Source organism: Montipora capricornis, chromosome 1 (genome assembly GCF_036669925.1).
Source record: "Montipora capricornis isolate CH-2021 chromosome 1, ASM3666992v2, whole genome shotgun sequence".
In the NCBI taxonomy this organism is placed as follows: domain Eukaryota; kingdom Metazoa; phylum Cnidaria; class Anthozoa; order Scleractinia; family Acroporidae; genus Montipora; species Montipora capricornis.
The window spans coordinates 175,758-190,757 of record NC_090883.1 but is presented as its reverse complement, the minus strand read 5'-3'; the positions used below and the strand labels follow the sequence as shown (position 1 = coordinate 190,757).

The 15,000-nt window shown below is 38.3% G+C and overlaps 3 protein-coding genes across 3 annotated transcripts in view; 1 reads left to right on the top strand and 2 right to left on the bottom strand.

The window, feature by feature from the left end:
* The window catches only part of LOC138024902 (F-box/LRR-repeat protein 5-like), a 25,006-nt gene that overhangs the window by 7,359 nt on the left and 2,647 nt on the right, over nt 1-15,000 (bottom strand). Inside the window, exons 2-5 of the mRNA XM_068875288.1 lie at nt 13,907-14,245; nt 11,989-12,081; nt 709-1,226; nt 1-24 (exon numbers count right to left, since the gene is read on the bottom strand). The exon at nt 1-24 is cut by the window's left edge and continues 166 nt beyond it. Of these exons, the coding sequence (XP_068731389.1) occupies nt 1-24; nt 709-1,226; nt 11,989-12,081; nt 13,907-14,245 (974 nt within the window). The remainder of the gene's footprint in view (nt 25-708; nt 1,227-11,988; nt 12,082-13,906; nt 14,246-15,000) is intronic.
* LOC138033429 (uncharacterized) lies at nt 3,182-7,933 on the top strand. Its single transcript, XM_068882994.1, has 7 exons — nt 3,182-3,369; nt 3,565-3,651; nt 4,046-4,135; nt 4,258-5,204; nt 5,885-5,961; nt 6,224-6,355; nt 6,490-7,933. Exons 3-7 carry the CDS (start codon nt 4,131-4,133, stop codon nt 6,685-6,687), a joined length of 1,359 nt encoding a protein of 452 aa, XP_068739095.1. The 5' UTR covers nt 3,182-3,369; nt 3,565-3,651; nt 4,046-4,130; the 3' UTR covers nt 6,688-7,933.
* LOC138044140 (uncharacterized) lies at nt 8,211-10,392 on the bottom strand. Its single transcript, XM_068890844.1, has 4 exons — nt 10,366-10,392; nt 10,122-10,280; nt 9,914-10,045; nt 8,211-9,148 (listed from the first exon to the last, which is right to left on the bottom strand). Exons 1-4 carry the CDS (start codon nt 10,390-10,392, stop codon nt 8,555-8,557), a joined length of 912 nt encoding a protein of 303 aa, XP_068746945.1. The 3' UTR covers nt 8,211-8,554.

Sequence of the window (15,000 nt, the reverse complement as noted above, 5' to 3'; positions counted from 1 at the left end):
TCAGTATCTGAATCAGCATAAGCACTTCCACAAAGAAAACAGAGTCAGAATGAAGATTAATCTAATGTCTAGATTTAGCCAGGCCTAAAAGCGGAGCTCCTGTGTCATTTATTCTTACAAGAAGTTAACCTGGCTTGAGCCTGCAATACAGTTGAAAACCAGTACCAGAGCTTCAAACTTGAGCCTGTGATATGGTCACATGATACTGGTCAGTGGATACCTTGTTTTGACAGGTGTCAATTGACCATAATATGAAGAAGAAGTACGCCGTAAATGGCTGCCATGTTGGGTGTATTGATTCTTCTTATTAACTGTTATTAAGATATTATTAATATTGGGAGACGTTGCCATATGCACCCACGAGCAATAACGCTAGCCATGATTACCACAAGAAAAGCAACTCATACAAGACATGGCAAAATATGAAATCTGGACAGAACGACAGACATACGGTGAGGATTGGGAGTAGCAAAGAAGACCTACATGTATTTTAACTTCCTAGTGCCATACAAGTTACAACATTCCTTAGATTATAGCCCCATGAGCCTACTGGCCATGGCCTGAGAAAAGGACGGATGAAATCCTGACTTACCCTCACCAGTTAAAAAGGGGCATCTTCTTGACAAACACAAAGAAGAAAAATATGTAGGTATACTGTAGCAAACAATGAACAGATGGGTTTTAATGTACATTATTATGGTTACCTACCTACTCACAGATACAGAGTATGAGATTTCCGAGTCACAATCACAGGTGCATCCATCTTCAGTATCACCACCGAACCGCCAATCCTTTTTAAAAATCCAGCGTACAGGATACAGTTCTCTCCATAATTCACCATCTCTAGTGGCTTGTGACCACAACCAACAAACTTGGGCACATCGACTCAGGTCTTTTGGTCCAAGATAGGAGAAAATCTTTAAAGTTATCTCTGATGGAAAGCTCAAAAGCAATGGTTGCTGTTCTCCAGCCTTTGCACCACACACATTTCTTGTAATGACTTTTTCAGTTGATTTTAAGTCTTTAAAACTACAAGAACCAATAGACTTGTTTTCATTTGAAACTGTAGTCCTTTCGTTTGAATTTTCTTCACTCAAGTCTCGTTTGGTTTCAGTCCTTTCTGACTCCGACAATTTAAAACTGTTTTTTGAGTTTTCTTGGTAAGCGAAACTTTCAATGTGACTATCTTCATCTGAAGAACTTTCTGTAGGATGGTCTTTGGCATGCTGAAAACAAGACCAAATCAAATGAATTTAAATAACATTTCAGTTTAAATTACTCCAGGCAAGACAAAAGATTGAAGTAATCCTCACACTCAACAATTAAAGCAATTAGGTGGGTTCATACTAGCATGGTAAGTAGACCTTAAGTACCCTTCAGCCCTACTTCAGATGTTAGCAGGTTTAGTTTCAGCTCAAATAGCCTCCTTTGTGGCCATGGTAATGCATTTCCTTCAAAGAAGCTGAGGTGCACTCCCATCCTTATGAGCTTACTTATCTACTATCAAAACACATTAAGGATTGAAACAGATGTCAATCAAACACATTTTCTGCATAACTTAATTGATTAACAACCCAATTACTTTGAAGTCTAATAACTTATGAATGCTCAACGTGGTAAGTCAACAAGGACAATCTCAAGTGTCCTTGAGGTCTGGTCATACTTAAGGTATACTAATACTCCGCTGTATATTTAGGCGGCTTGAATAAACAGGATTGGAACCCATGACCTCTGCGATGCCAGTGCAATGCTCTACCAACTGAGCTATAAAGCCACACAGTAGGGAGCAGGTCAATTTATTGGGCTCTTGTCAAATCCCATTGAAGCTGTCTGAATTTTTCAGGTGTCTACCAGAGACCAACAATGTTGGAAGAGCTGTGCATGCAGATCCAACATTGCTGTTCTATGCTTCGGTCATCAAGGAACAAAAAATAATAATGTTGGGAGTTGTTGGCTCAAAAGTTTGACCAGTTTAAAACGTTGTGCAACAACTACTCCCAACAACATACAACATGGTGTGCAAATGGATGCAACACGTAACACCCAACAATGTTGCATCCATTTGCATGGGGCTTAGGGCTTAAGGCTTAAGAGCTTGTGTTCTTCGTGTTCATCATGTCATGTACATGTAGCTTGTAAGTACATGTAGTTATTGTGGTTGTCAGTATCAAAATTGAAAACAGAAATCCTGACATAAAAACTTCACACAAAATAATGCAGTGCTCGAAATTTAAAAATATTCCAGGTTGTCCCTGTTTCAAAAGCCGCCCAAACCGTAAATTTAGTTGCCCCGATAAATGCTTGGTTGCCCACTGGGAAACCCCCTATGATCAAATGCATGCTGTGTTGAGACGCAATCCCATGGCATTAGAGTTTGAGTATCCCATAGTTCTAAGTACACTGTATGCGCCTGAGGTTTTCTTGTGGACGTCTGGTTGTAAGTTCGCCATCGCCAGCTACCGGTACATGTGAATTTTCCTATCTGACAGTTTTTTGTTTAAGCCACAGAAAATTATCCAAAACTCGGAAAAATGCTCAACTGCTGCCAATTAAATAACCCTTTTACTCCTTAGCTGGCCAGAACCGGCCACATTTAGTTTTTTATTCTGTCTAACGCCAGATGATTTTACTCTTTAAAGGGACAGGGTCATGTGCTGCGCATGCGTGAGCTTCCGATCGAATCTTGAAAAGTTCCGGCGGAATTTTTCAATTTGTGCAGTCGCCAACTTCAAGATGGCGTCGACTAGTGGTGGTGGCGGCGGTCACGGAGGAAAAAGGAAAAATTCAGGTCGAAAGCGGATATTTCGCGATTCAAAAGAGGCGAAGAAGGAGTGGGAGAGATGTCGCAAACGTATTTACCTTGAAAATAACATTTTTAAATCGTGGCTTCAGGCAAAATTTAACGCAGGATACGAAGCCTGTACTGACAGCGCCTTCGCAGCGCATTTGTTGTCATTGGAATTTCGTAGGAGGTAAGTTCCGTTTCTGTGTTCCTGTTGATTAATTTACCTTCCAGTGAAGAAAAGAACTACCACTTGATTTCTCTCGTTTGTTTGCAGAGATGAATCAAGCGTAGACGTCCTTTCTATTTCTATCTCTCATGTGACGCGAAAACATGTCGATGTCGGTGTGGAAATTGAAGGTGCGAGTAGTCAATGTATTATTTCATACGAGCAGCAATTTTATTCATCATCTGCTTGGACTTAGAAAAATTGTGTCTTTTACAGGGCCACCGACCTCAACTCCTGTGAAGCCTTCGGTTGAGCCATGTATTGTTGAATCACCGATCGTTGGTTGTCAAGAACAAAGTCCAGTCAAATGTTCCCTCGATGGAAGCACTGCTAACAACCTTACCACACCTCATGAAAAGTAAACGTGTGTTTTTGTTCTTACTATCAATTTACTATTATTTTAATATCTTACCGTCTGTGTGTGTACTGTGTTGTAAATTGTATACATACAAGTACGAGTTTGGTTTATCTGGGTGCATGCCAAAACACAAACAGTTTCATGACTGTCGCACTCATTTCATTCCATAACATTTCATTTCACTTCTGTCTTCAGTTCCAATTTGAAATTGAACTCTTCACTTTTTACTGACGATGAGGGATCAGCAGAGGAGTCAGAAGACAGTTCTTCTGAAATTGTGAGGTATGAAATAAAGTTGAAGTGCACTTTGAATAGTTTACAGAACAAGTCAGTTACCCATGTTTTTATGTTGATAATATATTTTGAATTTATATTATCTCTTGCACATGAAGTACATGTAAAAACAGTTTATTAGTAACTGCAAGAAACAATGCTTAAAATTTGTTACAGCATTATATAGATATCCCTACCTTTGGAATTGTTTTATGATAACAGCCTTCTCAAATAGTGTCCACCAGATCACAACTAGTTCTGGGGTTTGGTTTTACCTTTTATACATGTATCATACAGGAAGAGATGCTGAATGAGGGGACAGATCTTCTTAATTGAACAAACTGACTGTTTAGTAAAATGTTTGAATACGACTACAGTCATGTTAATGTTTTGTTTTGTTCAGATACAAGAAGCTATATAATTCTGCCATCCAACAGTTGAATGCTGATGACTCCATTTCAGATGATAGTGGTGCTGAGTCTGAGGAAATGGAGTAAGTACATGTAGATTTTAATGTGAAAATTGAAACACCTTCCCATTATTTTTTCCCTACCTTTTGTTCATTAATTGTTATTTACTTTTTAAGGTAACATTTATTTTTTTGATCTCTTTCAGTCTGAATTTCATTGAAAGCAATTCGTCTGATGATGAAAGTTTGATGGAAGATGTGGGCACTCTTGTGGAGGAATCTGATGTTGAGATGCCTACAGAAGATATTCCATGTGTGGAGGATAGACCAGATGTTTCATGTGTGGATGACAGACCAGATGTTTCATGTGTGGATGACAGACCAGATGTTCCATGTGTGGAGGACAGACCAGATGTTCCATGCGTGGAGGATAGACCAGAATGTGGGCCTCACCGCAAACTAAGCAGAGGTGAAGACCTCTTCAAGTTTCGTAAAGAGGTTAAACTTGCCAGAGAGAGAAAGTTTATCTGCTCCCTAGACCTTTTTCTAAAGTTGTTTGAGGGAAGTTGTAAGACACCTGACTGTGACAAAGCCCTACAGGTCAAACATCACTTTGTGGGAACAACACTTGTTGTAAATACATGGTGCAAGGATGGACACACCTTCAGGTTTGCCTCATCTGAGGAGTTAAATGGCATGTTTAGCAACAACTTACAGGCTGCAGCAGCAATCCTTCTGTCAGGCAACAATTTCAGCAAAGTCAGTCGAATGGCTGACTTCATGGGCCTGTCCTTTCTGTCATCTTCAACTTTCTATCGTATGCAGCGACTATATTTGTTTCCAGCAGTTGAGGAGTGGTGGTCCTGGATGCGTGAAGAGTTGGTGAAGGAGTTTGCTGGTTCTGAGGTAGTTGTGGGTGGAGATGGACAATGTGACTCTCCTGGGTTCAGTGCCAAGAACCTATGTTATTTCCTGATGGAAATAACCTCAAGTTACATCCTAGAAATTGAGGTGAGGGACAAGCGTCACGTGGGCCTTGCATCTACAAACATGGAAAAGGACGCTTTGAAAAATGCATTATCCAGGCTTAAAAATGTACTTAATGTCGTTGAGTTGGCAACTGATGCATCATCTTCCATTAAAAAGCTTATTGGTAAGTCAACATTATTGTTGTGATATCCTTACTTGTGTTGTAAGTCAAAACAGAAAATATAGAGTAATGTAATGTTTTATAAATAGACTGACTATTCTAGTAACAGACACACTTTACCAGTATCTTGTTTGTCAGGCAGAGATAGATCAAACAGGCAGATCAAATATGCTATACCTATTAGTATAATTGGTAGCTTTTATTATTAGTATTATTGTTACTATTACTGTTAGTATTGTTATTTTTGTTAGTGTTGTTGTTATTATTATTATTATTATTATTAGTAGTAGTAGTAGTAGTAGTAGTAGTAGTAGTAGTAGTAGTAGTAGTAGTAGTATATACCACACACGTGAATAGTGCTTTTCGCACGTACTGATTGGCTAGCTTGGAGGTGATTAGGCAAGTAGTATTCACCTCCGAGCAGCCGAAGAAAAACAAAAGGACTTTTGTCGGCATGTTGTCACAAAGAAAGTTACTCTTTGGGCTGCTAGTTATTCAGCCTGTGTGGTATATACTAAAACAATTATTCACCTCAGTGTCGGTGAAAGTGGTGGATATTTACCTCCACTTCGGTGAGTAATTGATAATTACTATTATTATCGATGCAAAAATGAGAATTTGATGCACGTAGCAAAATTTGTAAGAATCCTATCTTAATTTTTTACGTTGCTATTTTCACACAGCAAATGAGTTTGGGGAAGTCTTTCATAGCCTTGATGTTTGGCACAAGTCCAAGAGCATCAGGAAATGCTTGGCCAAGGTACTCCGTATGCATTTGCAGTAAAATCACCGAGTTTACAGCTTGATGTAAACAAAAAAGAAGGGATTATTGTCATACCCTACAGCTGTGACTGTAGTGCTTCTCTTTGGGAGGGGTGCAAGAAGGTTCAACATTTTACAGTGTACTTGCACAGACCCAATTTCATCAAGAACCTAAATGATTACTGTGGGTTATACAATTTCTCTAATGTTGTTTGGATAACATATAAATTCAATTACATAATATTATTGCACTTTGTCAGATAGGACAAGCCAAGTCCATGAGTAAAATAAAAGCCTGGTCAGATGCTATCATCAAGCACTTCTGGTATTGCTGCTGTGTGTGTAAGCAGTCAGAATCCACATCTGATGAAGAGGCTTTAAAGGTGATGAAAGTAAGTAACTCCCATTATCTTATGATCAGTCTACAGTTTGGTCTATTGCATTCATTCTATGAACTTTGAGTTGCCAGTTCAGTTTAATACTTTTAATGATGTATTGATTGTTTATTTCATTTTTTTCCTACAAGGATAAGTGGATTGGCCTCCTACACCATGTGTGTGATTCACATGTCTGGTTGTCTGGGAAATGCGACCACGAAGACCAGGTCCATAACCCCAGTCTACCTTGGTTTGATAGGCGTGACAATGACTATGCAGAGTTGCAAAAGATAATTTTAAACCCGGAGTTACTTGAAAGTTTCAAATACTATGTGAGGTTCAGGTAACACATTACTTACTTTAGGGCAAAACTTTGTAATAAATAATGAATCCGTTTCAACAATTAATCGTGCAGATAAGATACATGTACAGTTGTATTTCACAATTGTTTCACTCAAAGTAAGCTACCTTGGTAAATGTCACATTGGTATAACTAGCACACCATAAAATTTTAAGCTGGCTGCATTTCCATTTGTTTTCTTACTTTTCTCAGACACACAGGCAACATCGAATGTGCCAACAGCCTTTCACTAGTGTACACACCAAAGAGAACACCCTTTAGGTATGTCCATAGTCCATAGTATGTTATGTATAATTGTCATGTCTGGTTGACAAAAATAGGAACAATGTTAGATTATAACATGTTGTTTCCATAAAATTGAACTGTAAGGTGCATGAGATGTCTCCTTTCACGACTAGGAAGACACTTAGCTAAAATTATCATTATTTTGCTTGTATAGTTACAGGGCTTACAAGGTTAGGAAGTACCTAGCAGCCATGGACTGGAACTTCCATCTAGGTCTTGCTTCAGCCACCAATAAGTCAGGCAGCGAGATCACCTCTCGGAAGTATAATCAACGGACCAAGCAGTGGGATTTGAGAACTGTCAAGGCTCTCAAGACCTATGAGTACATCCCACTCCTCATAGCTAGAATTTTACATAGCAGATTGGCAGATAATGATATTGTCACACGTAATGTGTCACTCAATGCAAGTGACCCTAGGCTTTTGGCACCCACTATTGCTGCTAACCCTCCCCCATCCTCAAATGAATTGTTGCAAAGGAGGAGTAGATTTAGTCTGCCCTCTAAGGATAATGATCCAGAGGACACAGACAACAACACTTCACCTATGGAGCATTAAAACACAGGGTTGATGTTATCAAATTGTTGATTTAGTGTAACATTTTTGCCTTCAATTCTCACAAATTTGTAACATATCTGGGTGAGAAAGTAAGTGTTGATCATTTTACAAAAAAGCTAGTGTTCAACTTTGAACGTTAAAAGAAAAAAGTGTCAATGCATCTATTGATCACAGTGCTCAATGAGAGTAAATAACTCACATCTGTATGTACATTATTATAATTCATTGCAACAATAGTTACTTGTTCCCAGAGTATATCATTAATCAGTTGCAACTCACGCTCAACGTTGAGCACATTTGGAACTACTCGAATTAGACTTCAGATTTCTACTCTCAAATATAAAATAGTAAAGAATTTTTGTTTTGTTTTGAGCACCAGTTAAAAATTTCCCAGGGCAATGGTTGCAGCTTTCACTGAGAGAATAAAATTATAATTTCTTTCTTTATTTTGTGCTACTGGGAGTAAAATAATTTTTACTACCTAGTTCACCATTACTTATCAATTTATTTTATTCAAATATAGAGCAGTCACTAGGATCTATTTACATGTAATCCAAAGAAAACTGGAGAAAATCTTGTGTTGAAGCTACATGTATTCATATACAGTAACCATTTGCATCTATATTTTGGTAATCCAAAGATAAATAGAGATAATTATTGTTGAACTATAACAATGAAAAATTCATGCTACTGTTACATACACCAAGGAAACTCATCCTGAAAATTCCAACTGAAAAACTGCTCAATGGAAAGAAGTACAAGTGGTTGTCATGTCACTCACTGGAATAAGTGTGGGACTGTAGGTAATAAGAACTGGATACTGGCCAATTGATTTTTTTTCTGCATTTCTATGGATGAGCTGCACAAATTTTCATAAAATGCTTGAAGTTGAACAATTGTGTATATATGATGAGAGCTAGTACATGTAATAACAGCTGGTTTTCATTGCTTAAACACTGAATAGACTTGTAGCTTCTAAATAAACAGTGAAATCCACTTCCAACGAATAATTTAATGCTCCCTATACCCCATATAAACCCCAGTGAGTGATGGGAACTGTGCCCTTATTTTTAACACAACACAAGAAGGGCACACACGTCTGTTCCCTCTCCCCAAGTGCCCATGTCTGGCCAATATAAATTGCCTATAAGCAGCTTTTCGGAAAGCTCTTGTGCTGTTGTCCTCCCTATCATTCCTGATATCTCCCATATTACGAATGCACAGTTGCAGTACATCAGGATCAAGACATAATTTGCCAAAGCGTGCAGATGTTGTTATGCAATTTCTTTGCTGGCAGCATTTATTTTCTATTGCTTGTGGCATAGGCCTGCACAGGCTACATACACACCACTCGACCAGTGGGGCACTCCCTGACGGGCCAGGATCAACTTCACCAGCTGATGGTTCAGCCACTGCTGTGGTTGTTGCGCTGGCAAGTGCAGTTTCGGTGGTGTCTTCCTCCCCAACCATGTTTGTGCCCTCTGCATCTAAGTCATCCTCCATTATGAGGAGAGTGTGAATATAATCCATACTCCCCACTCCTCTGCGAAGACTTCGTACAGCCAATTTCCTCACCATCCCTTCATCAAGAGTAGCAATAAAATCCTAAAACCATTTAAAAGCAATGTAATTACTGTGCTGAATTATATCACAAGGATGCCGGCCAACATAATAACAATAACTTTAAAGTTATGTTTAATTGAAACCAAATACTTGTTAGGGTTAGTGGGTAAACATTTTCCACTAATTTTTATCACATACAAAGCTAACAGGCTTGACAACAACAACAACAACAAGTTTATTTCTCTCACTTTGCCTAGTTAAATAAATACATTATGAGAAATAAAAATAAAATAGGAGAGCACTGGCTGCCTAGAATAACTGAGAAGTAATAATGATAGGCAGGCAAGAAACACAAGCACATAATCTAAAATATTTCATTTACACAAGGTAAGGAATGATGTTGTCTTTAATGAAAATGCTTTAATGAAAATGCTCCTAAAACAGAGTACACTATACTAGGAGATAAATAAATAGTAAATAATTAAAATAGTAATAAATATATGTAAAAGAAGAAGCTTATTTACATTTCAATTTTTAGAATAGGTATCTACATTTAAAAATTGCCCACTGTACAAAATTTATCCACACAAGATTGAATCTGGAGTTGGATTGAATCTGGAGTTCTCCAGATCTTATCTGGAGTTGGAGTGTAGTAAGGTCTAGATTATATACGAGATTTTGGTTGCCGCAGTGGAAAAAAATTCGCACTTACAATACACACGTGGCAGTGCAAGAAGGTATTCGTACACACGAAAGCAACTTCCCTCGAGATGCACCGATTGTACAAGAGACGAGAGAATGGATTACCTTCACGTCATTGTTTTCTTTGATGCGTTGTTGCTCTTCACTTGGAACATCGCCGCCACTCGATAGACGAAACCCATCGAGTCTAGGTCGCACTCTTCTTTGAGCGGGTTGAGATGTATTATCCTGTAACTCCTAAAAGTCAAAAAGCAAAGAAAATTTAGAGCCAATTCAGCCTGCAACTTCAGGGAATTTCTGACTGTAAACATACTCTGTTTCTGCAAGGTTTATCCCTTGTTCCACATTTGCAGTTATTGCTGCAAAGCACATTTCTTCCTTTGCAAGGGCATCCTCGGTTGCTGTTCTCCTTGCGCTTTGTAGTACACGCACTTTTGCATTTACAAACCGTTGAAGGAGTAGCAGATGCTTCCTAATGAACAAATACAAAAATTCTGAGCGACCTCGTTTACATGAAAGTCATGAATGCAAAATACATGTAAATTATTTTCACTTACCGGCAAATCCACAATGGCGTCCGACATTTTCCGAGAGCGCGAGAGCGAGTGACGACGCGCGTGCGCAGCTCATGACACTGTCCCTTTAATAGGGAACCTCTGGGAGTCAGTGGGTTAGTTATGTTAAACTTCACAGTACTATCTGACATTGACAACAAAACACAGACGACTGAGTCGGGTGCTGCTTAAGTAATACATTTTCTATTTTTGGCTGGGTTGTCGATTGTTTTTTCTTTGGGCAACCAACCTTTTCATTTTACCAAAAACTAGTCGCCTGGTCAGTGCTTGACCTTAACTTTTTTGATTGCTTGCTCTGGGACTACTTGAACTGAAAATTTACTAGTCCTGAGTAAATCTCTGGTAGTCCTTCTTGATTGCAGCATGGCAATGTTATTTGCAATATCTTTTCGCCATCTTTGTAAATAACCAAGGAAAAGTGTTTTTCCATTCAGGGTGGAAATGCCTGACTTTAATGGTTTGATCCTCTTGATCATATGAAGATTTCCTGGTCGCTTCATTGCTCTTGCTCTCTTTTGTCTCCACTACCCTCTTTATGGCGTTTGTTTGGATAATCTCTGTTGTTAGAACTAAAAAAATAGGCCTCTAATCTCTTCATGATAAGAACACGGGCAGTCGAGACAAAGATCGATGGTGGGCTGAGAGTTCCTTTAGTTAGTGCCCAGTCCCAACCTCCGCTTTGTTTGGTCTTCTCGCCTCAGTCCTCGCATTGGACTATCTGTTTTCGCGATCGAAACGTTGCGAGGAACGCATTGAAACAACATTTACAAGACGTGTATTTTGTTTTCACCCAATGTATTTTTTTAGACATTGCAAAAACTAATTACAAAGTAGTTACTAGTCCTGTGACTAGTGGTTCTAAGTTTCTACTAGTCCAGAACCATTTTGCACTAGTCCAGGACTAGTGGACTACCCCTAAGGTCCAGCCCTGCTGGTAAACTTTCTGGTCATCTGGGACGACCGGACGACCGGACGACCCCGGCCTACAGGTAATTTCGAGCACTGCAAAATGTTTTTAAGAAATAATTCAATAACTGGATTCTTTTTTCATGTAGCTTTCAGAGAAAGATTTATGTTATCTTTCACACATCAAATTATTCAATAATATTATTCATCCTTAATTGATTCATAACCTTATTGCCTTTTGTATTTGTATCATGAAATTTGTCACAGAACATGAGACTTTGAAGAATTTACTTTTCTCTTTGCTCGAAAACGACATAAAGGGCAATGCTTCGTACAACGTACAATGTAAGTGTAAAGTAGTACTACAAATGGCAAGGCCCAACTACATGTAGTTTCCAGGCCAGGAACACCCAGAGCAACAAAAAACGCCTTCTTGTTGTCACAAAGTTGTCCCATGAAGTTTTCAGAAACAAAATGGTCTGGACACAGAATCCAAAATCTTCTCAAAATCTCTTTTGTGATATTTTAAAAAATAATGTGTCAGTTTGTTCACATTGTGCCACTTTTGTCAGAAGGCATGACTAGTTGGACGACAGACATTGAGTTTACCAATTTATTCCCATACCTTTCAATTTGAAATCTATTGGGAGAATGGTACATCTAAGCTTTATTTACTTTGTTCAACTAAAAATACAGTACCTCTCTGAACACATTATGAAGGTACAAAACTCTTGCTTTGATGTCTTTCAGCTCTTCAAAAGTGAAATATTCCATAAGTAGGGGCTGAAAAACCTAATGAAATTAAATGAAATAGAATTAGTAATGGCAGACCATTAAAATAATAGGGAAATTTCAATTAATAAACAGGTGCCTCTTTTAAATCAAGGCTTAAAACTTGGGTCACTTACTGTTTAGTTAACATACTTTTGAAAAAGAAAAAATAAAAATATTATTGATTTTTCTGGTCATAGTCAGCACTTTAACTGCCATAAATTACAAACATACTGTACACACATACTTACTGTAATTAACCGCTCCCCAAAGGGGCCTTTCAATCCCACGAAACACAACAGAACAACAACAACAACAACAACTTAAGATTTAATTAAGAGTTCCAAGGCCAGAGACAATCCAGTTGAATATACGGGTGTGCCATGAAGTTGAACCAGGGACCACCTGGATCAAATTCAAGTAGTGGCCAGACGGGGCTCTTGAACCTGGGATCTCTGGATCTCAAGGCAAGCACCCTAACCACAGCCCACACTGCCTCCAAATTCTCTTTGTTGCTCAAATCATCCTGTAAAATATAGAAAGCATTACACAGATTCCTTCACCATATTTCAATTCATCATAAAGTTAAGCAACCAGTTTCCATTTGAATACATTCGTTCTACAAATTTGATTTTACCTGCAAAAAAATGATACAATAACGGGCATCATTAATTATTGTGCTCTTCTAAAACTGAGTTTTCTTTCATGGTGTTTCTTTCTTTCTCAGTAACTCAAGAACACCCACTTAGCATCCATGCATGGGGTGATTATACCAATAAGTCACATAAACTTCAACCCTCCAATCACAATGTGAGAATCTCCAAAATCACCTGAGTAATTATACTGATTATTATGTAAAAACTGGTCGACAGTACTATGCAAAAGTAATAAGCTCCAGTGAATGTCAATGAATTTTGCTTTCTTCTTATCGAAATATGTTAAAGATTCGCCGATTTTTTTCTTCAAGTTTCACACATTTGATTTGTGAAATTTCATGCAACGTGAAAAAATTTTGTGCAAAATTTTGCTCAGTACAGCAAAAAAAATCTAAGGGAATTTTTGAAGAAGTGAAAAATTGCACAGGCAAATTTTCAAGTGCTATAAGAACATTGGCTAGACTATCCAGTAATTGTAAATGCTTTTTTCCCTACATGTACAGTACATATGTAGCTTTTGAAAGATTCTGTTGCTCTTGGAAGGGAATCTGTACAGAGGGTGGTCCTCAAACATTTTAAACTTTATCAAAAATGCTAAGACTTACATGTATCTCAAGCCTTAAAGAGTTCCCTAGTGTCAATGTGCTTTGATCTATAACCTTTCTAACATTTTGAAAACTAGTTGCTGGGCAAGATTCAAATCCAGGCTAGGACTCTGACTCCTGCAGGATTCAAATCAGTTGTTAGCCTGTGTAGCAAGCATTTCCAGCGAGCGAGAAGCAAATTCATTTTTCCGGCCGCGCAAGAATAGGGTGAGTCCAAAACAAATTGGAGGGGGGAAGCGATGAGAGAAGAAGGAAACCACTGCAGACAAAACCCTTGATTTTTAAGACACCCATTCGGCCACGAACGGGGTCTCTGATTGGCCTGGTTAGGGTTGACACCTTTCAGTCCCTCTGTAGTCCTTGTAACAAGCAAATGAATTAGGGAAAGTAATTTGCTTTCGGTGAACTCACTTTCGCTTTTCATTCGCTGAAATCGCTCACCCCTCAGGTTAAATGGTGTAGAGATCTTTTCAAGAAATAATACATTGAGCAGTTTTGCTGTAATGACCTCACTCTCAGTTAATAAGTAGTTATAATGTACTACCAGTAATTACTGTACATAATGAATAATATTACTACATGTACCTCCTCTTCATGCCTCATATGTGGCAGGAAATCCTTTTGAAATGCTTTCAATGCTTCTTTAAGCCTGTCCTCAAATGTGTTTCTGTTCCAAGATGGCCTGCTTTTTGAAGCGCTTTTCAGTCCCTTTCGTGTCAAGGACAAAATCTCCAAAACACGATTGTCTTTGTGAACATCATTTATAACTGCGAGGATTTGTTTGTTAATGAGACGATGTTGGAGTTGTGTCAATATGCAAGTGTCTTCAATCTCCTCGTGATGTTTTAGTTCCTCAAAAGCAGAGTTAATAACACCCAAAAGGCTAGCAAGAGATACATCATCTTTAAAATTGGTTGCAGAAAGCTAAGAAAAAAAACAAAGAAACAAAATCACCTTTTTAAAATCAAGTCAAGTCAAATTAACCTATGTCTGTAACTACTGGTAAGACTTACAGTATGGGGACAGTGAGCTACATGTATTGGAAAGTCACGGGAGCCAGGCTACTAAGCTACAATTGTAGGTTCAGGTGGCAAAAAAAATCTCTTCAAAAAAGGCATGATGTTATGTGCGCCATACAATACCATCAGTGCATCACACATCATTAATTCATGCTTTTTTTCAGCTGTGTGATAAGTCAAGCTTTATGCCTAAGGTATACTGGACCAACCACTATTTTGCTTTTATTCAGAAGAAATACAATGTAACATTTACATGTACCAGCACTTATTCTTATTGTAAATGTGCACAAGTCATTAAGATTGCAACCGACACGCGTGAAATACAGTTGTATTATAACCCATTGTCTTAAATGCAACCTAATGCTAAACTTTTTTCCTCAGTTAATTCACTAGGCCAAACATTATTTTTGTATGTATTAGTTGTGGCAGAATCACATGACCTTAAGGCGTGTAACTTGTAACTCTCTTCCTTGGAACAAAGCTGGGGATTTTAGGACACAAATTTCACGCCCAAATATAGACAAAAACAAATTCAAAGCAGCACACGCTGGAAAGTGCGTGAGCTACATTACCTTCAAGTAAGGAAATTTTTAAACCAAAAAAAACCTTCAGCTTGAACCAGAATTAAGCATATCAAAGTCATGAGCTTCTGCTTGTGGT